We start from the raw sequence: 21,881 nt of genomic DNA, 5'->3' as shown, positions 1-21,881 counted from the left end.
TATAAACCAATTACTAAGAGCTAAAGATTTTATGACATTTAGGACAGTTATTCCATAATTGTCAGCTACAGGGAATCATTCACTTCCCTCTGTAACGTGTGGTGTTAGTCGCTGTCAAAGACTCCCACCTTTTCATGTTCTCTGTATGTGTATATATATCTCCTTACTATATTTTCCATTCTATGCATCCAATGATGCATGTAGCCCACGAAAGCTTATGCTGAAATAAATTTGTTAGTCTCTAAGGTGCCACAAGTACTCCTGTTCTTTTTGCTCTACAGGGAACACTGGTCTGGTCCAGAGTTGCAATTCCAAAATTCCTATAGAAATGATTCTGTATGGAGGCAGATTCTCAGCTGGTGTCATTTGTCAAACAATAACACGAGACAGAAAATCCAGACCATAAGGAAATAAGGTCATATTGTTTGATTCAGAGCCATTTCATTAAAGAAAGGAAAATATATGGCATATGGTGTCAAGTAAGGCAATTGAAGTAGAGAGTCAAAAATGTTTAAAATGCAGCTGTGTATCTGCATGACAAATCAGAGGATAGAAGAATACTGTGATGTATCAAGTAGGTGAGGAAGAGCTAATTAAAGGGGATGGACTTGCTGCATGTTTGTTTCCTTTTCTTATCCAGCAGTCATTAATGGTTTTGTTTGATTTATCTCTCATTTCAACTTCTACCTTCTGTTCTGCTTCACCCAGTGGCCTCCCTGTCAACTATCAGAACACAAAAACTGGGTGGATCCTTAAACCTTGAAACACAATCAAAGAACAATTATGGGAAAGAGATATTTATGTTTTAGCTGTTCTTCCCTCCCCTCCTCCACTTCCCCCATACATTTAAGAAGATTAGATTATTTGAATAAATATTGGACACTGAGGAGAAAAAATTCAGTGTAGTGCAGTATGTTGATCTCCACTAAATTAATCTGAGTCACAAATGCCTGTGACAATAACTTGAAAATATACCTTCACGTGTCACATGATGCAATCAGATAAGCCATCTTCATTCTGAGTCCTATAAATGACTTTCTGTGACTTCTGCTTTTTTTTTTAAACACAATAACACTAGGCACTTTGTGTGCCAGGAAATTGTCTAGGAAGATTTTTGCTATGTGTGTTATTGGTTCAAATTCAACCCGGGTCAATAGCAACTGAATATTATCACCTGATGGGTATTCAGTATTCTGTGGACACAACTGGCATATTTGCTGGCAGTCTCAGAAAAAAAACCCACAAAAGCTGAATGGGCATGGAGCCTGGCTTACATTCCGTGTCTCAAGGTAATCCCTGCAAATGAGGTTTAGCCCTGCAGGTACCAGGTACCTTTTCAGAGGTGTCCATTGGATTGAGTTGTCATTTACTTAAGTGAGATTTGAGAAGGAAGCACGGTGTTGTGGTTAAGCCACAAAACTAGGACTCGGGATATACGGCATAACATCATAGCTCTGCCTCACACTTCTTCTGTGACATAGGGCAAGTCACATAGTCTCAGTTCCCTGATCTAAAAATGAAGATAACATTTCCCATATAGGGTATTGGAGTAACGTGCTTGCAGGATTGCCTCTAACTTTCTACAATGGAGAAAAAAATGAAGCCAGCTACGTACAAAGTGTTGTCAAATGCCTACAGTGAAAAAGTAAAGAGAAAGATTTTTTTACTGTTGTCTATTTCAGTAATCTGAAGTTGAGTAATCTGTAACAACAGCAGGTAAAATATTTTTTTTAATTTAAAAAAATATTTTTTTAATTTTTATTTTTAAATTATGTCAGTGAAAGTAGAATCCAATCCATCTGTGAGTAAAATCATCATCATCACACATAGTCTAGTGAGGACCGCTGCACCAACCAGAGGGATCATGGTTGATGGCGTAACTCCAGCCATTGTGTAGTGAAGTTCCCACATTTGACTGAATCCTGTAAATCCACAGATGTATAAGGTGGTGCCATAGGCAGAGTCAGGTAGGAAGAGGGTTTGCACCCCTTTGCACATCACTGGAGAGTTTGAGAACACAGTGTGCTGAGCTGTTTTTGCACATCTTGGTGACATAGTCAATGAGTTTGCAATGTCACTTTTGAATATAATGAGTGATTGAAGGAAGGCCAGATCTCTGCAAAATTATGACACTTTGCATATAGTCAAACCACTTTATGCTCATGATTTGGTGCTGACAGTGTATATGGAATGTCTCTAGTTGCTCCAAATCTTCTTGAAAAAAGGTCCAAGTTTCTGACTCCTGTAGCAATACAGGTGTACACAGGTTTGATAGATCTTGAACTTTGTTTTAGTGCAAAGACATTTTTGTGTCCATACTTTTTTTTTACACGTTTTTTCATAAGTTTTTGCGACTTCATGCAGGAAGCAGCAAGATCTATTCAGTACCAGTGTGAGAGTGCGCACTGGTTTGCAGCTTTTGCTGTGTTTCGACAACCTCAAGTGTGCAGCAGTGATGCTTTCTTGCCAATATTCTGTCAAGCTATTGAATGGATTTTAGGAGATGCTGCTCTACACATTAAAATCATGGTTGTCAAGAAGTGTTCACTAACCAAGACTAAGCCAATGCTGTTGCCTGGCTTGTGGAGAAGTCAGAGAATTTCAGCTGTGACCTCCAAGGTCTCCAAGATACCACCCACACTATGGGGTTGAATGTCTCATATAAGAAGACCAACGTCCAGAACCTCAGAGTAAAGACACCGGATCCCCCAGTACAGGTGAAGTCAAGTATCGTGGAGAGGGCTGATGAGTTAATTAACCTACGCTACAAGGAGAGTTCAAATGGTCAGCAAACCAGATGTTCTTTGACCGATAGAAGCAACAAAGAATCCTGTGGCACCTTATAGACTAACAGACGTTTTGCAGCATGAGCTTTCGTGGGTGAATACCCACTTCTTCAGATGCAAGCTTGCACCCACGAAAGCTCATGCTGCAAAACGTCTGTTAGTCTATAAGGTGCCACAGGATTCTTTGTTGCTTTTACAGATCCAGACTAACACGGCTACCCCTCTGATATTTGACCGATAGGTCTCACTGCCTCCTGCATGTGAGTACAACGATGCTTCCAATCTTTCCAGGCCTCATTCATAGGACATAGAAGTCAATGGAAAAACTCCCATTGACTTCTATGGGCTTTGGAGCAGATGTTTAGCCAATGATGCAAGCACAAATGTCAAACCCTGCAACTTGACTTCCCTGCTAATACAAACACAGCTAGAGCCAGAAAGACAGCTGGGGTTTTATTTTTCAAACTTCAGTTGTAAATGTTAATTTTGACATCTGCAAATAAAAACAAAGAAAGGGGAAAAGGTGTTTCATTCCCACACTGTACATCTCCTGGCCCTCTGAATATGCAGTAAGGGCCAGCTAACCTTGCCTCCCTTTTAACCTCCTGATTACATGTGAGTTCCAGCACTTCTTAGTAAGTTCTTCCCTTCACTAGAAGGGTCTTTCTCATTGACAAAGACATTTATAGACAATGTGTTCCCAAAAATTTGTGTCTTACTCTTTATTGATTTCTTATCCATCTCCAAATTGTAAGTTAGCAAAGTTTCAGTGTAAAGAAAGGATAACAGCAGAGTTCAGAAGGTTCCTATTACAGGACAGTCACATCATCCTGTTGACATGTTTACATCCGAGGTGACAGAATACTCAGCAGGATAACTTCACAGATGTTCCAGACAGACTTGAATAAATAAATAAAATGGCACAATTTGTTCCCTGCTGAATAGGATCAAACTAGTCACTGTACCCAACAGTAAGTTTATACTTAACAAATAAGGTATTTGTAAAACTAAGAGAAGAAGGACTTTGGAATGATCCTCTGACTTTTATATGGCATTTCAGGTGGACCTATGCAAACAGCAAGTGGACTGTTCAGATACCCATGCTATTTGCATGCACAGAAGACCAAATTCTTCCCTCAGTTACATTTATGCAACTCCCTTGGCCTCTTGTCTAAATCTACTATTGTTCATGGACAACGTATTATAAGAAGGATTTGTGGCTGAGGTGCTTAGTATTTGAAGTCCTAGAACTGTTCATTTGTAGCGCTCTGTGAGTGTGTGTGTATGTGTGTGTGTATATATATATATATATATATATATACTCTTCTCTGTGTGTGTATATACACACACACACACACATACATACACACACACACACATATTTTAAGTGTAAATATATATTTCAGGGGTCAACAGCAAACCAGGGCTAAACAATTATAACTATGACAGTCTTGTGGTCTCTGCAGACATTCAAATTAAGCTTATGTTTCAATGTAAGATTTTAAAAACATATACAGTGCAGAATAACACAGATGCTGTTCTTTTTTCCTGTGTTCATTACCATTAGATGTAATCATGACAAAAAGCAGAAGCATTATGTCATGGATGCAGGTTTTGGGAGTGACGTGCCAATAAGTTAAAGCCTCATAAATTGGTGGTGAGGAAGAATAACTGTTTTAATTTATAGCCATTTAGAAGGGTAAATTTCAGACGTTGCAGAGACCTTGTCTTAATATGTAAACATGGCAAATGGCTAGGTAAGAGATTCATCCATACCCCCCTGGACTTGATGGAAATCTTTCCATTGACTTCAATGGGCTTTGAGATCAGGCTCCAATGTAGAGCCAGACTGTGCCTGGCACCTGGGTAACTATGCAAGAGGAGGAAGGACACAAGGATCTTATCTCACTTTTGATGATGTGGCACTTGGCACAGCAGCCAGCCATGACTGAAGTCCTTGTGCTCTCCTGAGCACAAGGATTGATCCTCTATTGCCTAACTAGTGACCTTGGCTACCCCACAATGGGTAAAGTTAGGTATGGGGCAATGAAGCCATGAGTTCTATACAGTTCAAGAATTACTCTAGAAACCCATAGACTTTAATAGAAAACAATCTCCGTGTTGAAGAACTTTTTAATAAAATAATTGGATGTCACTATTATGCTTTACCTAGCTGAAACAAGGGCTCGTAGGGCCCTGATCTAAAGCTCATGAAATGATTGGGAGTGTTTCCACTTCTAAAATATGGCATCTTTACATATCAGCAAAGGGAACAATCTGGTTTGGTACTGATCTGAGCCACTGATGCTGTGGATTGCTTTACATATGTGTGTGTGTGTGTGTGTGTGTGTTTATATAGATATAGATATGTAGAGAAAGTGCATTACATAGTTTTTCCAGCCTCAATGACCTTTTCTATATGGGGGAGTCAAGAATAATGGAAATCCAGGTGAGATCCTGAACAGAAAAGTTGTCTTTTAATGTGAACTTTCTTTTTAAATAACATTGAATCAAGTACGCTAAAATACATCTGTTTCTGTGTCCTTAACATTTTGGTTTCAGTGAGAGAAAAAACAAACATTCTTTATATTTGTTATTACAAAAAAATCCAACCTGTACTAGAAAACTGCATTGTTCTTAAAAATACTGCTGTGAAGGGTAATTGTAACTTGTGACAGAGAGAGGTTATAATTATGTCTACCATTACTTACGTCTCCATGCACACAATAGAATTAATCATTTCAAAGGTATTTTTCCCCTTTGCAATATCAGTTTTTAATGTGTTGGGGACCTAATTCTTCCATTATAAAGAAAGGTAAAACTAGACCATGGTCTGACTGTGTGGTTTCATATGACAAGTCACTGTAGGGAATGAAGACTGAAGATAAACTATCATTGCAAAATAGTCAAAGTTAAAATTGTGATAATCTTCCACGTTATCTTGCATTCCAGCCCTTTCAGACAGTTGACTCTCTCAATGGCCGTTTGAGTGAAGTAAATACTATTATCCCCATTTTGCAGATGATGACACTGAGACACAAAGTGGTTAAGAGACTTGCCCAAGGTCACACAGGAAGTGAGTGGCAGAGCTGGGATTAAAATCCAGGAATCATGTTTCAGGGCCCAGTCTAACAGATGTTGGAGTCAGTGGAAAGCCTCGCAACTCTACACACAGTGCAGTTATATTAAAGTGAACTGCAAACGTGAATTTCAACCTCCCCGCACAAAGTCTGAGTAAACTAAGCAGGGGTTGTGGTGGATGGAATTCATCCCCAAAACAAAGATAGTCCACGAGGATTCAAATCCCACCTGCTCAGAGGGGTGGTGCATCAGACTCATGGGATGGAACAGATATCACAATCCCTACTGGGATTTCCTGCTCATTAGAGTTGTGGTATTGTGAAATCAGTGGCCTCTCCTGCACCTCCACAGAGCCCTACCCTGGAACACTTTGAGGGGAATTCTTTACAATGTGTCTTCTGGACCTTTGTTGATCATTTTATCACCCACTTAGACCCTGATTCAGGAAAGCAGTCAAGCAGTTGATTTAATTGGGTCTCCCTTTTGTTGGTAGTTCAGAATTTTCTTCTTTATACCATGTAATTTAAAAATAGGAATGAAGCAGACAGGCTAAACATAATGGAGACATATGGCTAATGATTTTGGGTGCCTCAGTTTTAAAGTGTTCAGTTAGGCACTCTGTAGAAGGGAATGATTTCAGAGGGTGCTAAGAACTTTCTGAAAATCAGTGCCCTTCAAGGGATCTCAAGTTGAGACATGCAAAATCACCAGCTACATTTGAAAAGCTTGGCCTTATGCCAACTCCACTTAATCCCTGTCTATATATTGCTATACAAATGCTTGATCACCATTTGTGTGTGTGTGTACACACGTGTCGAGGACACATTCAACACCCAAATCAGACGTGAAAATTCCCCAGAACAACTGCCGAATCTTACTCTTGCTAAACTGAACCCTGATTATAGAAGCCAATTTTACAAACATTCTCCCAGAGCTACCATTTTCTTTCTCATCAGAAAGCCTCTTGCATATAACAACACCTTTGCTAATTTCATTTATTTACAATGGGACAAGACTGAGACGGGGCAAGATTTATTACTATGACATCACTGATGTTCAGTAATTCATAAAACACTGGGTCTAGGAGTTAACACTGCTGTTATTTCCTCAGATGCCTGACCTCACCACAGTCTAATAACATACAGGAAATCCAGAAGACAAAGGGGGAAAGCAGTGGTTTTGATTGCTAAAAATAACCATAGAAAGCTAGCACAATCGTCTAATAAAGTATGGCCCCATAATTTATTTAACATAGTAGTAGAATCTGCTAAAACAATTGGAATCCATTATTCCTGTTCTAAATTTATTATGGAAAATAAGGAGACTGGGGAGGGAATCACTCAAAGAACTGAGACTTTTAAATTGTATAGTTCAATTGTATGTATCGGTTTTAGGAGTGTGTTTCTTATTGCTTACATATGCTGTCTATTTAATAGCTCAGCTAGAACAGACAATCATTGTATAGCACTTATGTTTCCAGAGGTCATCCTGTTAGAGCCAGACAGTGATGTAGGTGATATATTACACTTGACACCCCAGAATGTTGCCATACAAAGGGATTCTAATTCTCAGTGTCTCTGAGAATTGTTCAATATTCTTGATGGTATCTAATGTCTGGTATGCCACTGAGATGGGATTTTTTGGTGTCTTTACTAATCAATCAAGGTTAACATGACATTCATGTCACACATTTTTTCTGATTATGCTACTTTTGCTAGGTCATCTTGTACAGAGAAAATAGTATAATGAAATTATTTGGGGTTCCTATAGTCATTTCATTTATTTAAAACAAGTTCTTCTTCTTGTATTTAATACAGTCAGGATTTAGGCAGAGTTATAGAACAGGTAAAGCGAGTGAGATTTGCATACTGACCCTACAACCATTCTCAGAAAGACACTCAAACCAATCTGCCAACTAAAGCTTGTCAAATATTGCAAAAACAAATGTTCACAAACATTTATTCTTATTTCAAACAGTTGTTCAGTTTGATCATGCTTGTGTCCCGCTTTATTCACTTATGTTGCACAGAGATTTGGGGAGTGTCTGTTCTTCCTAAGAACACCAATATTACTATGCAAACAAAGATATTTATGTGTGAACAAGAGTATTTGGTAACTGACATTGACAAACTGTTTTAACAGCTTTTTCATCCAATCAGAGAAGAGAAGCATACTGTGTGACTTAGATGACCAATCACACATCAGAAATAATGAATAGCAAATAAGTAAAGGCAACTATTTGTAAACAGCCCATTTGAATTGCATGTATTTAATCATCATTTGCATTTGTATATATAAGCAACGCTCTTCTGCAGATCTTAAATCCCTTATAACTATTAAATCATTCAGACTCAAAACAACCCTGGGTACTAGATGAGTGTTTTGAGGCTAACCAGGTGAATCTGAGCCACTGAGAAATTAAAGTCAAACTTTTAAAATTGGGTCTCTAAAGTTCAGCCCTAAGTAAAGGTGGCCTTCTTTTTTAGAGGTCCTGAGCAATCACAGTTCCCATTTAAATCAACAGGGCCTAAAAATTGGGGCCTGAATTATGAGTGAGATTTTCAAAGGAGCCTAATGGAGTTAGTTGCCCAAATTCTACCAAAGCCTAAGAACCAGATTTTCAAAGCTATTTAGCCACTTAAAAATGCAGGTAGGTGTCTAGTGGGATTTTCAAAAGTACCTAAGCAGTTTAGGCACCTAACGCCTGTTTAAGTTAACGGGAGTTACTAAGCTCTTACCTGCATTGTTAGAGACCTAAATACCTTTGAAAATTTGACCCTAAGTATCTAGCTGTATGAACCCACTTTAGAAAAGTTTGGCCTAAGTGACATACTCAAAATCTGTGGCAAAACCAGGAAAAGAAGCCCAGGACTCAATCCTGATTCAGCTTAAGTCAACGGGAAAATATAATACAACTAAGGTTTGCACCTTCTGTCTCTCAGGCTTTACCTCCAGGATTATTCTTCTTCCCTCTTTTACATTAGGGTTGACTTGAATTACTTGGGAGCATCTATAGGAAACCAAACCTAAAGACTTTTATAATTCACATAGCGAATAAATGAAACTATTGTATGTTCAGTATATTGGGGCCAGAATGTCATTTACACTAAGGATATGAAGGGGCCTTAAAGTGGGGATACATTACATTTCCCTCCATTTTTAGGTTTCTTTGCTCTGGCCGGACATAGCCGAGGGAGCGGCCTTAATGTAAATGAGAATCAGATTCATAGGTCATTTTGTTACAGTAACCTTTCTTTGAAATCTATCTGATTTTTATTTCATCTTGCTACCAGCTTGCTTTTTCACGAATGCCAATCTCTGATTATATAATAGACTTCAAACAATTTTGAAACAGTGAGCAGTTTGTGAGCCCACTATGTACTTCTTGCTATTTATGGGTAGGGGATTTGCTGATTCACTAAGATGTGATGCTCTGCATTCAAATTATAAAGCCCAGGAGGTTTCCAAATTATATGTTCAAGCACTTTTCCAAGGACAAATAGTTTGCATACTGTCTCGCTAAAAGCTTCTTGCCTTTATTTATTATTTGAACTGAGTTTCCATTTTGGATCTATGTCCAGCACTCTTGAAAATGATCAAGTGCACATTTTTATAGAAACTTTAAGGACTAAATGCTGCCCTCAGATTAATGCGTGGAGATCTCAATCTCCTACTGATGAGATCCTCTGAGAGCAGAATTTGGACCTAAATGCCACAAAGTAGAGAAACACATAACCAAATGCTTGTTTCTAATCAGATTCCTTCTTTATTGCTTCTTGCTCTTATTTCTGGGTGTGTGCAAGATCTTCTTAATAATTTGCTCTGTTTACTGCTTGTTTGTATTCTAAGGGGGGGAGGTTTTACTGTGACTTCTGCTCTTAAATGTATTTGAGCAAGTTGCCCTACTTGTACTAGGTTATGCTTCCAGGGGAGCATGCTTCCAGAGGCCTTCAGACTAACAATGATATATTTATGGGTCACCTAACAATTATACATTTATTATTATTATTTCTTGCTGATAGATTTGGGAACTTAATTAACATATTTACATAGTATTTAAACTCAAATATTGAAACACTGTGGGATTTCTCTATTTTTCCTTTTATTTCAAAGGGGTTATTCCCCAAAACCCAAGAGCTTTGAATGATATGAATATATCACAAGAGATATTAATATATCATCCGTATATTCTGTTGGCCAGATTTTCCACTCCGCTATGCCAGTCATAAACCATTGTTAATGGAATCTCAGTGTCACCAAACTGCTACAATGGAGTCTAAAATCAGGGCCTTCATCTATCGAATAATTCTCCACATCTGTTTCTTATTTGTCTCATAATGGCACACTGGATTACCTTGGGATGATATTAAAACAGTCATGACAGTAACTTGTAACATTATCAAGTATCCATTGGGGTACAGGTTGAGCAATTATCTGAATTAATGAAAGAATCCCAAGGAAATATATATTGATAATAACATTTTTATTAAAAATGGCTTATAGCATTACTGCCATTTTCTATTACTATTGTCCAGCACAAATAATGTCATCTGCTTATTCCTTTAATTTATTATGCAAGAACTAGATTTGGAGTGTGCAGCTAAAGTTCAGATCAAGTTTTCATTTTTTGTAAGTTAATATGCTACAATTAATTATTTGAGGGAGCAAAGTAAGGAAATAGAGTTAGAGTGGTGGAATGAAGATCATAGTTTGAAGACTAAACAAAAAAGGAGAGGTTGAAGGAGAAGAGAGAGATGCCATGATGCAGATCAGAGAGGATCCTCAGGCACAGGGAGATAGCATAAGAGAAGGCATAGAGTCCTTACAGGAGGTGACTAGGTAAATGATAAGGTGTGAATGAAGGGAATGAGAAAAGGAAGATGAGAGAAAATATGGAGGCAGGTTGTTAAGATATTGGAAGAAAAATATCATGTGCCTTAGGGTATGTCTACACTACAAGAGTAGTTCGATTCAACTTAAGTCGAATTTGTGGAATCGACCTTACAAAGTCGAATTTGTGTATCCACACTAAGGACACTAATTCGACTTTGTGAGTCCACACTAACGGGGCAAGCGTCGACATTGGCAGCGGTGCATTCTGGGCAGCTATCCCACAGTTCCCGCAGTCCCCGCTTCCCATTGGAATGCTGGGTAGAGCCCCCAATGCCTGCTGGGGGAAAAAATGTGTCGAGGGTGGTTTTGGGTAACTGTCATCATTCAACCGTCACTCCCGCCGTCCCTCCCTGAAAGCGCCGGCGGGAAATCTGTTTGCACACTTTTCTGGTCAGTGACAGCGCGGACGCCACAGCACTGCGAGCATGGAGCCCGCTGCGATCATCGCTGCCCTTATGGCCATTGTCAACTCCTCGCACCTTATCGTCCACCTCTTCCACAGTCAGCTGCTGAGAAATCGGGCGAGGAGGCTCCGGCAGCACGGTGAGGACGTGAAGTCTCAGAGTGGCACAGACCTCTCAGAAAGCACGGGATCCCGCGCCGTGGAGATCATGGTGGCAATGGGTCAGGTTCATGCTGCGGAACGGCGATTCTGGGCCCGGGAAACAAGCACGGACTGGTGGGACTGCATAGTGCTGCAGGTCTGGGATGAATCACAGTGGCTGCGAAACTTCAGGATGCGTAAGGGCACTTTCCTTGAACTGTGTGACTTGCTGTCCCCTGCCCTGAAGCGCAAGGACACCCGGATGCGAGCAGCCCTGACTGTGCAGAAACGAGTGGCCATAGCCCTCTGGAAACTTGCAATGCCAGACAGCTACCGGTCAGTAGCGAACCACTTTGGCGTGGGCAAATCTACCGTGGGGGTTGCTGTGATGCAAGTAGCCCACGCAATCGTTGAGCTCCTGCTCTCAAAGGTAGTGACCCTGGGAAACGTCCAGGTCATCATAGATGGCTTCGCCGCGATGGGATTCCCAAACTGCGGTGGGGCTATAGATGGAACTCACATCCCTATCCTGGCACCAGACCACCAGGCCAGCCAGTATATTAACAGAAAGGGCTACTTTTCAATGGTGCTGCAAGCACTGGTGGACCATAGGGGACGTTTTACCAACATCAACGTCGAGTGGCCGGGCAAGGTTCATGACGCGCGTGTTTTCAGGAACTCTGGTCTGTTTAGACGCCTGCAGGAAGATAGTTTCTTCCCAGACCACAAAATAACTGTTGGGGATGTGCAGATGCCTATAGTGATCCTCGGGGACCCAGCCTACCCGCTAATGCCCTGGCTCATGAAGCCCTATACAGGTGCCTTGGACAGTGACAAGGAACTCTTCAACTACCGGCTGAGCAAGTGCAGAATGGTGGTGGAGTGTGCTTTTGGACGTCTCAAGGGGAGATGGCGATGCTTACTGACTCGCTCGGATCTCAGCGAAACCAATATCCCGATTGTTATTGCAGCTTGCTGTGTTCTCCACAATCTCTGTGAGAGCAAGGGGGAGACATTTATGGCAGGATGGGAGGTTGAGGCAAATCGCCTGGCTGCTGATTACGCTCAGCCAGACACCCGTGCGATTAGAAGAGCCCAGCGGGAAGCGCTGTGCATCCGGGAGGCTTTGAAAGCTAGGTTCCTCAGCGAGCAGCGTGACCTGTGACTGTTCTGTTTCTTTACAGAGAAGCTGAACCTGCCCCTGTTTCTTTACCCAGTTACTGTTGACTATCCTCTGCAGTTGCATACCCCGTTCAGCCCGTTTCCCCCCTTCCAACACACGTGTAAAAATAAAATACATGTTCCATTGTTACTTAACAAAGGTTTCTTTATTAATGACTTTGCATTAAAGGGTTGAAACTGAGATGCAGACTGTGCTGGGTAGGGTGTGCAGTGATGTAAATACCACCTCTAAACTCGAGGAATGACAGGCTCCTGCTCCTAGAGCGGTCCGCAGTGCCGGACTGGTTGTTTCAACGGAGCCTGCCATCCCTCCTTCTTGGGACTCTGTGTGCAGGAGCTATGTGACCTTGTTGCGGAGGAGGTTGGTTACAGATTCCCCTGTTGCATGGCTCTGTGGTCCAGGACAAGGACCGCTGCATAAGATCTGTAACCGCCCTCTCCCGCTACAAAGTGCCTAATCTGCGCCAGCCTCTGTGAGGGGGATGCTGGGGCAGGTCTGGAGACAGTCGAAGCTGTGTGATAGGAAAAAAGGAGTGAATTCCTTGCAAAGATACATTTTTGCGAACAATGAACACAGTCTAGTCTGTCTCTGTGAACAAGACCATGCACAGCACCTATCTCATGCGCACTCAGGACAAGTTCGAATTTTTGGCCTTCGCTTTCATTGCCTGGGGTCTTGCACTAGAGATCAGACAAGCGGTTTAGGACAGCAGAATCCGTGGAGCAGCCAGGCATGGTAAGCCGTAGACTTTAGACTGCTTAAAACTTAATGTATAGCAGTGCCCTCCTGCTGCAGGCAATCCGGAAAGCATAAACTCTGCCCCTGTTCCACCCCCTCGCGGCTGTCCCCGGGAAAGATCCCTGTATGCTGCCCCTCTGCAGCCTCCACCACGTGGCTGTAAACCGACGCTTATTGTTATGCAAAGGAAAAGTGAAGCATTCCCAATACTAACATTACACTAATTCCCCTAATTAAATGCAGGAGTCACCGAGCGAGATCACCCTGAGGAGGGTCACTGAGGCAGATAGAGAGCGCATGCTGCGTGAAAGCCAGCACAAACCAGGGGCCTATGCTGCCATGCTCGTGGAAGCAATGCTCCCAGAATACCTGATGACAGCCTGGCGCGGAAAAGTGTGCTACCACGGAGCACCCAATAAGGCAGCTCTCCCCAGGAACTTCATGCGTAGGCTTTTTGAGTACCTCCAGGAGAGCTTCGTGGAGATCTCCCAAGAGGATTTCTGTTCTATCCCCATATACATTGACCTTCTTTTCACATAGTTAACATTCCTGTTCTTTCAAAAATAAATGTTTACATGTTTATAGCACTTACCGACTGATCCTTCCCCTTATTCAGGGTCCGTGTTAACGGCCGGGGAGGGTTGGTAGGGGATCTCCGTGAGGGTGATGAAGAGATCCTGGCTGTCGGGGAAATCAGCGCTGTAAGCGCTGTCGCCTGCCTCGTCCTCCTCAAACCCTTCCTCATCTTCCCGGTCTGCGAACATCGTCGAGGAACTGCCCGTCGACACTATCCCATCGTCAGAGTCCACGGTCACTGGTGGGGCAGTGGTGGCAGACTCACCGAGAATGGCATGCAGTGCCTCGTAGAAGCGGCATATCTGGGGCTGGGCTCCGGAGCGTCCGTTTGCCTCTTTGATTTTTTGGTAGCCTTGTCTCAGGTCCTTGATTTTCACGCGGCACTGCATTGCATCCCGGCTGTATCCTCTGAGTGCCATGGCTTTGGAGACCTTCTCGTAGGTCTTTGCATTCCGTTTTTTGGAGCGCAGCTCCGAAAGCACAGACTCATCGCCCTACACAGCGATCAGATCCAAGACTTCCCGGTCAGTCCATGCTGGGGCCCTCTTTCTACTTTGAGATTGCCTGGACACCTCTGCTGGAGAGCTCTGCATCGCTGCCAGTGCTGCTGAGCTCGCCACAATGTCCAAACAGGAAATGAGATTCAAACTGGCCAGACAGGAAAAGGAATTCAAATTTTCCCGGGGCTTTTCCTGTGTGGCTGGTCAGAGCATCCGAGCTCGGACTGCTGTCCAGAGCGTCAACAGAGTGGTGCACTGTGGGATAGTTCCCGGAGCTACTAAGGTCGATTTCCGTCCACACCTAGCCTAATTCGACATAGCCATGTCGAATTTAGCGCTACTCCCCTCGTCGGGGAGGAGTACAGAATTCGAACTAAAGAGCCCTCTAGGTCGAACTAATTAGCTTCCTGGTGTGGACGGGTGCACGGTTAAGTCGAATTAACGCTGCTAAATTCGACATAAACTCCTAGTGTAGACCAGGCCTTAGTTGCTTTAAACTACTAATATTGTGTTAGGCCTAAAATACAGGACTGTTTCTTTGTATGCATCTGTACAATGGGACCCCCAACTATAATCCAGTGGGCGAGGAAGGAGAAAAAGAGGGTTATAGCAAACTGCATCTGTAACTATAGTCCATGGCCAGGGCTGCCCAGAGGATTCAGGGGGTCTGGGGAAGAGCTGGGTGATCAGCGGCAATTCAGCGACGGGTCCCTCTCAGTGTGAAGGACCCGCCGCCAAATGCAGCCAAAGAATGAAGTGGCGGCGGTAGAGCAGCCTAAGTGCTGCCGATCGCGGCTTTTTCTTTTTTTTCCCCACGTTTTGCGGCGCTTGTACTCACCAGGCGGCGCTCCGAGGCTTCGGCAGCACTTCAGCGGCGGGTCCTTCACTCGCTCCGAGGCTTCTGCTGCACTGAAGGGCCCGCCGCCGAAGACCTGGAGCGAGTGAAGGGCTCGCTGCCGAAGTGCCACCAAAAACCCGGAGCGGCTCGTGGGGCCCTTGTGGGGCCCGGGGCCTGGGACAAATTGCCCCACTTGCGCCCCCCTCTGGGCGGCCCTGTCCATGGCATGTACGGATGAGAAGGAAATCTGTCCCCAGCATATATTCTGGCTTTACATGGGAGATGTGGATTTTACCCACTTGCAAAAAATAGAAATGTTGTGCTTAATTTGATTGGCAGATATGGCCCTGAGCCAGTGAAAAATAATTAGATGTACTGAAATCCCATTGTTTTGTATTTATTGGACCGGATTTGTTTAGAGTTGGCTGAGGTTTTATTTGATCTCGTTTATATCTCATCATGCTGTTCCCCCAGTTCATAGAACTAAAAAGTAATGCATTGAAAAGTACTGAAAGAAATGACTACTAATCATGTGAATGAACAGAGTCTGGGGATAAGGGAAATGCCGGTCTTTAAAAGCCCACGTTAGCTGGAGCAGGATGCAACGCTGCAATTTATGCCAAGATTTCTCCTTGGGAAATCTGGCTATCGTGATCAGTGAAACATGCTTCACCTTTTTTAATTCCAGATACAAAGTCCAAACACCAAGATTTTTACTCAGTACTTACTCAGGCAAACTCCCAGTGAAAGCAATGCAAAGTTATTACAAACATATGAGGATTAGACTAGAGCTCAGGAGTTGTCTGAATGATTTTTGACTAATGTTCAGCAATGTCATTCTAGTTGTAAGACAGACAGTCTGGGCCAGATTCTTAGCTGCTGCAGGTAGGTGTAGCTTCATTGACCTCCCTGGTGATATTCCAATTTGCCCCAGTTGAGGATCTGGCCCTCTGTAGCTATCTTGGATGCAACACTGAATTGTATCAGACTCAATATTAGTGTCCTTTTGTCAGATAATTGTATTATTTTTTCTTTTCCTCAACAGGACATCATTTTTAAACTGGAGGATTCACATTTTGAAAATGGACGAGGGAAAAGCCCCTATGACCCCAAATTGCTGACAGCTTCTCTTTTAATAGGTACGTGTGGCAGTGTAAAATAAATGAGACCTACTTTCTCTATAGAGAAATACAAGTTTGCTACATTTTCCCTTTCACACTATTTCTCAATGGTTGTGGGTTTGTTGTTGTTGTTTTTGGGGTGAGGGTTCTATATTAAAATAATTCCAGGTTGATTATTTGGCAGATGGTTTATCCAAGTGTTTTGAAAATAAGGTGACTATATAAAAGATGCCTCAAATATCAGCTGCTTTGCTTGTTTCCCCATTAAAAGCTTGAGATGGCAAGTGTTGCACACTCTTAATTTCAGCTGAAGTCAGTGGGAACAAGGGATACTCAGGAATTTCCACATATGAACCCTAAGAACCTGATTCTCCAGCTGACTGTCTATGTGTGCTAGGGTCTAGAATCTGGGGTTGTGGGGTCCCTGGAATGCTGACTCTCATTCATCAGCACCAAGGGAGATGGGTGAAGTAGCCTCTCACTAAACCTGGAAGGTCAAACCCAGAGGACATTCTCTTGGAGCATCCAAGGCCTGCAGCCATCTGATTGGCTTACTCCTTCTACTTGAGCCATCAATGAGCCAGCTGGGCTGTCTGAACAACTGTGCCGACCTTCTGCTGCTGCTGCCACATCAGACCCTTGTTTGTGCCTAAATACCTTTACAAAATCTGGCCCGAAGTTACTATTGCTTCATTGAGCCTGTTTAGATTTTCTGACTGAGTGTTGCAAAGCAGGCTAGGAGAGTTAGACGCACATCTTTCATTGAATTAACTGTTATTAAATCAAGAGTCGCTAAATTAATGGAAGATGTGTGTCAAAACCCCCTACACTGCATTAAAAATCTCAGCTTCCCTTTTTATTTTAATGTCTAATTTTTCCTTCTCCTTTTTCTTACCTTGTTCTTATAACAAAACACAGGAGTGTTGTGTGAGAAGGAAATAAAAAGGCATTTTCCCCCTTTCCCCTTACCTGAGCAGTTAAAATTTCATGGGTTTTGCTACAGTAGCTTTGTCCTTGATATATGACTTTGTGGATCAAGATCAATAGTTATAACTCAAGATCCAATGGTCTGATGCTGCATCAGCATCAAGGAAGCATCAATGGGCTTTCAAAAGTTCACTGTTCTGTGTCCCCCCAAAACACTCCAGAAGATAAAAACTAGTCCAGTGTGAGTTATATTCTCTGTTACTTTTCAAACATTGGTAATTGTAGGTCTTTACCCAATAAATATTCATGCTCCATTTACACTGCATTTGCTCATAAAAGACAGCAAAAATACTTAGTCCTGAGGTAGCCCTAATGATCACAGGTGATGAGCTGCCCTGGGGCCACACAGTTTTGTAAACAAGAAAGAAGCACATACCTTGCTTCAACTTGCACCCTGTACTTACTCCAAACGAAAAGGAAAGAACCATGTGCCTAAAAGGCTGGTGTATAAATTAATGCCTGGGGCAACTTTAATTTGTGATGGAGCTGCTCCCCTGGGATTGACTTGACTATTTACTTTAATATTCAATAAAGAAAAGGGATGATGACAAGCCAGTATTACGTGATACACACGGTATGCAACCACACAAAGTCAAGAGTCTAACCTTTCGCATTCCTTTTTTTACCCGGTCCTGCACAAATATGATTATTTTATTTCCTTTGGCTTTGCTTTCAATGTTTTTAACAAATCTTTGCCTTTGTCAGGTTAGTCACATTCTTGCTGCCTCAGTTTTTTTTCCTCTGTCTTAAATATATATTTCTCCGCTATAGATCATTATTCTGAGCATCTTATTTGGTTTTGACTCAGGCTTCAAGTAGTGTGCTTACTTGTACTCTTGAAAATCAGGCAGATTGATTTTTTTTTCTTTTTTAAACCACAGGACAATTTTTGCCTCTCTAAGGCTTCTTATTGGTTTCCTTATTGCCACACTGTGTTATGGGCTACATCAGGGAGTCGGCAACCTTTCAGAAGTGGTGTGCTAAGTCTTCATTTATTCACTCTAATTTAAGGTTTTGCGTGCCAGGAATACATTTTAACGTTTTTAGAAGGTCTCTTTCTATAAGTCTATAATATATAACTAAACTATTGTTGTTGTATGTTAAGTAAATACGGTCTTTAAAATGTATAAGAAGCTTCATTTAAAACTAAATTAAAATGCAGAGCCCCCCGGACCAGTGGCCAGGAGCCGGGCAGTGTGAGTGCCACTGAAAGTCAGCGCGCGTGCCGCCTTCGGCACGCATGCCATAGGTTGCCTACCCCTGGGCTACATTATAATGCTATGTTTTACTAAAAAAGTTCCCTAAGTACTTTACAAAGTGGGGGCCAGATTCACTCACTGGTTTCCAGTGGCTTACTCTGCCAGTGGCTCTCCGGCAGAAAGTTGGTCTGGTGGGAAGCACAACCCCCACTGCACCTATGTGGTCTCTGAGGCAGCACATACAGCATTCCAAGTGGGTGGGGTTGACCCAGAAGAGGGTGGAGCCAGGCTGGCTGGGAGATGAGCTGATTGAGCCACAACTGCTTCCCCATAGTACAGTGGTCTGTCACACTCCCCCTTACCCGGAATGGAACCTGCCCACGCCACGCAGGAAATGCAGTCAGAAGCTGGGGCTGGGAGCAGAACTGTGGTCAGGGCCAGGAGTGGGGCAGCAGCCGGGGCCCGAGGCTGGGGCCAGATCTGCAGCTGTGACTAGGGGCAGAGCAGGGCTGGGTGACACTCATTCGCCGCCCCCCATGGGGGGCTGGCTGTGGCCCTGCCACACACACCTGAATGTTCCTCTGTGCTTCCCGAGGGGAGCGCGCCTTGCAGTGTGGGAAGCACTGCCATAGTAAAGCCCTTTGGAAGGAAACAGCTGTACTTTCTCCTGCCTTTTCCTATAAGTGAATATCCTCTTTACTGCAGCTGCCTTCTTCAAGGCCAGGGATTGCAATTTGCACCCACTCACAAGGTTTTTTCTGTGGATATTTAAAATGATCACTCAACTGTCATTAAAATGCAGCCACCTCTGAGGTGTAACATAGCTTCTATACTACCAGCAACCCTAAACAGTGACTTTTTTTTAAGAGTGAAGGCAAAGAATAAATTCTTGACTCAGAAACAACAAGGCAAATTTTAGGTGAGTAGAATGTGATTGCCCGAGTTGGAATTTCAGCAGGACACCAAGATTAATATGCAAAAAGTGCCCTACGATATTTAATAGCCATTAGTATTCAGGGTTTTCCATTTTTGTCTCATCTGAAAGAAATATGTATGTGCATAAAAAGGGTTTCCTGATAAAATTCAATCGGGTTTTAAAGAAACATTTCATCATTATTAAATTGTTCTGGTATATTTTCAAAATATGTTTCTCACTTGCAAACATTATTCATTATTTGTTAATGTTCATTAAAGGTAGCTATTGCTACTCTGCTCTGAGTAGATGCCAGTTGTGAACATGCCCTCAAGAATCCAAGCCATTCTTTAGCCATCATTCCTTATCTATATGTTGCTAACTAAACAACTGGCATGTGAGCATGTTAATACATGAAAGTGTTAGGAGTATCTACTCCCAAGGCACTGCTTTCATCTATTACAGGACAGGAGGAAAAGGGAAAGGTAGGGTGCATTTCAACTATGAAAATCGCAAGAGCAGGTTAGACAAACCCCTGTCAGGGATGGTCTAGATAATACTTAGTCCTGCCTTGAGTGCAGGGGACTGGACTAGATGACCTGTTGAGGTCCCTTCCAGTCCTACTATTCTACTATTCTAAGAGAAGATTGTTAATTAACGAATTAGTCTGAGACACTTAGGCTTTATGGATTTTCAAAGAAGTGTCAAGGAGTTAGACAGTCCAGTTGCACTCACTATCAATAGTATTGGAATCATTAAGTTCCTCTGAAAATCCCATCTGGGATTTTCAAAAATCTCTTCGTATTTGGCCCAACTGGTCCCATTGAAGTCAATGGAAGTTTTGCCATTGAATTCAGTGGGAACAAAGTCAAGCCATTGTTGAGTGTCCTAGTGTCATAGGGTGCCTCCGATGTTACCCGGTGTGCTGCACTGTCCAGCCTATTCCTTGTAGCTAACAATCATAAAGATGTCCAAGCTGTTTTCCTTTCACCACTGGTATCTTTTATTTCTCCACATTTTTACACACAGGACATAACACAGACATCTTATAGCAGGTGTTTGCCACACAGCCTCCCTCATCAGCACACCTCCCTCACTGAGCCCCACTTTACTTCCTGTTTCTTCTACTTGTATGCTCCCAATTACATCATTAGCCAGTAATTACCACCCAGGTGCTCATAATCCCCCATCAAAAATTATTTAATTGCTCATCGCTGAGCCTTCAGCCTTCTTCATACTGCAGCAACATCAGTGACCAGGGTGCTCCTGCTAACACTCTGTCACACCCCGCCTTAATAGTCTGAGGCAGTCCTCTGTCCACTTGGTACCAGATTTCATTAGGGAACTCTTTCCAACCTGTTGCAGTAACCTGCCCATTCCAGCATTAATTTTATCTTCATCCTTGGACAGCTAAAATTGATCATGACCTTAAAACAAGAACCTCAGACTTCAGTAATGTCCAAGAACTAAGCAACTCTTTTATCGTTAAGAGCTGAAGACAAAAAAGTACATGAACATTGTTTAATTTCAGGCATCTTGGTATCTAAGAAAATCTGGAAATTATTCTTAAAGTTCAATGGATCAGGAAAAACTGTTCAGTCCAAAAGATTTACAATGAGAAACAGAGTGGTTGTGCACTGTAATAGTCACCTCTGTATTTGGAAAGTTAATATACAATATATCTGTTTGTGTACATGTGTCAACACCAGTCCTTTTGGCCAAAGAGATTTGTTTTCACAACACCTAGCTCCTTACACAGCTCTCTGCATGCTGATGAAAGAAAATGACGTATTTGCTCGGTATAGGGAGCAGTATCCATTTCTTTATGCTTCTGGACATAAATGAAAACTGACAATTTGGGTTTTTTCAGCTTCAGAAATTATTGTAAATTTTTTGAACTGTAAATTCCAATATTTTTTAAAGCTGCTAGTGAAAATACTGTCAATTTAGGCATTAATCGGAGGTTGGAGGGCTTAGCAATGGCATGAGAAACCCTTTTAAATTTATAGTAGCCATGGGTGATTCTCACAAGGTTTCAAAGTGAAGGGCTGCATAAACACCCAATGCTTATACCTAGAGAAGGGGCAAAATTTTGATCTAGATTTCAAACTCAAGTTCTGGGAAATCATTTGGGGTTATCCTGAATCTGAAAAATTGCACACCTCTTGTGAGATTCCTGGTACTTCTTGCTCCTGGTTAAGATGGAAATAGAGTAAGAACACCCCTTCCTGCAGTACTGTACATCTAATGCTAACTGGAACAAGGAGACACAGAGATGTACATAATATTAGACATGATTTTTAAAACACAGTGGGCTCAGTCCTGCAATTCTTACCCCTGAAAGCCCAATTTCTCACCCTTACCCACGATAAGGGCCTCATCTAATGTCCATTGACCTCAATGGGCACTGGATTGAACCCTGTCAGAACTCTTGCATATCTCAGTGAATCAGTTCAAGTTGAAGGCCAAGAGTCAAATAGTTATTTTCTTGAAACATACTTACCCATCCCTACTTACTGTAA

General features: G+C 42.3%; 1 protein-coding gene across 1 annotated transcript in view; it reads left to right on the top strand.

The window, feature by feature from the left end:
- The window catches only part of SEMA3A (semaphorin 3A), a 304,533-nt gene that overhangs the window by 205,151 nt on the left and 77,501 nt on the right, over positions 1-21,881 (top strand). Inside the window, exon 7 of the mRNA XM_045001962.1 lies at positions 16,185-16,278. Within this exon, the coding sequence (XP_044857897.1) occupies positions 16,185-16,278 (94 nt within the window). The remainder of the gene's footprint in view (positions 1-16,184; positions 16,279-21,881) is intronic.

Source organism: Mauremys mutica, chromosome 1, assembly GCF_020497125.1.
Source record: "Mauremys mutica isolate MM-2020 ecotype Southern chromosome 1, ASM2049712v1, whole genome shotgun sequence".
NCBI classification, from domain to species: Eukaryota; Metazoa; Chordata; order Testudines; family Geoemydidae; genus Mauremys; species Mauremys mutica.
The sequence above is the reverse complement of the archived record's forward strand: the minus strand, read 5'-3'. Positions and strand labels throughout refer to the sequence as shown.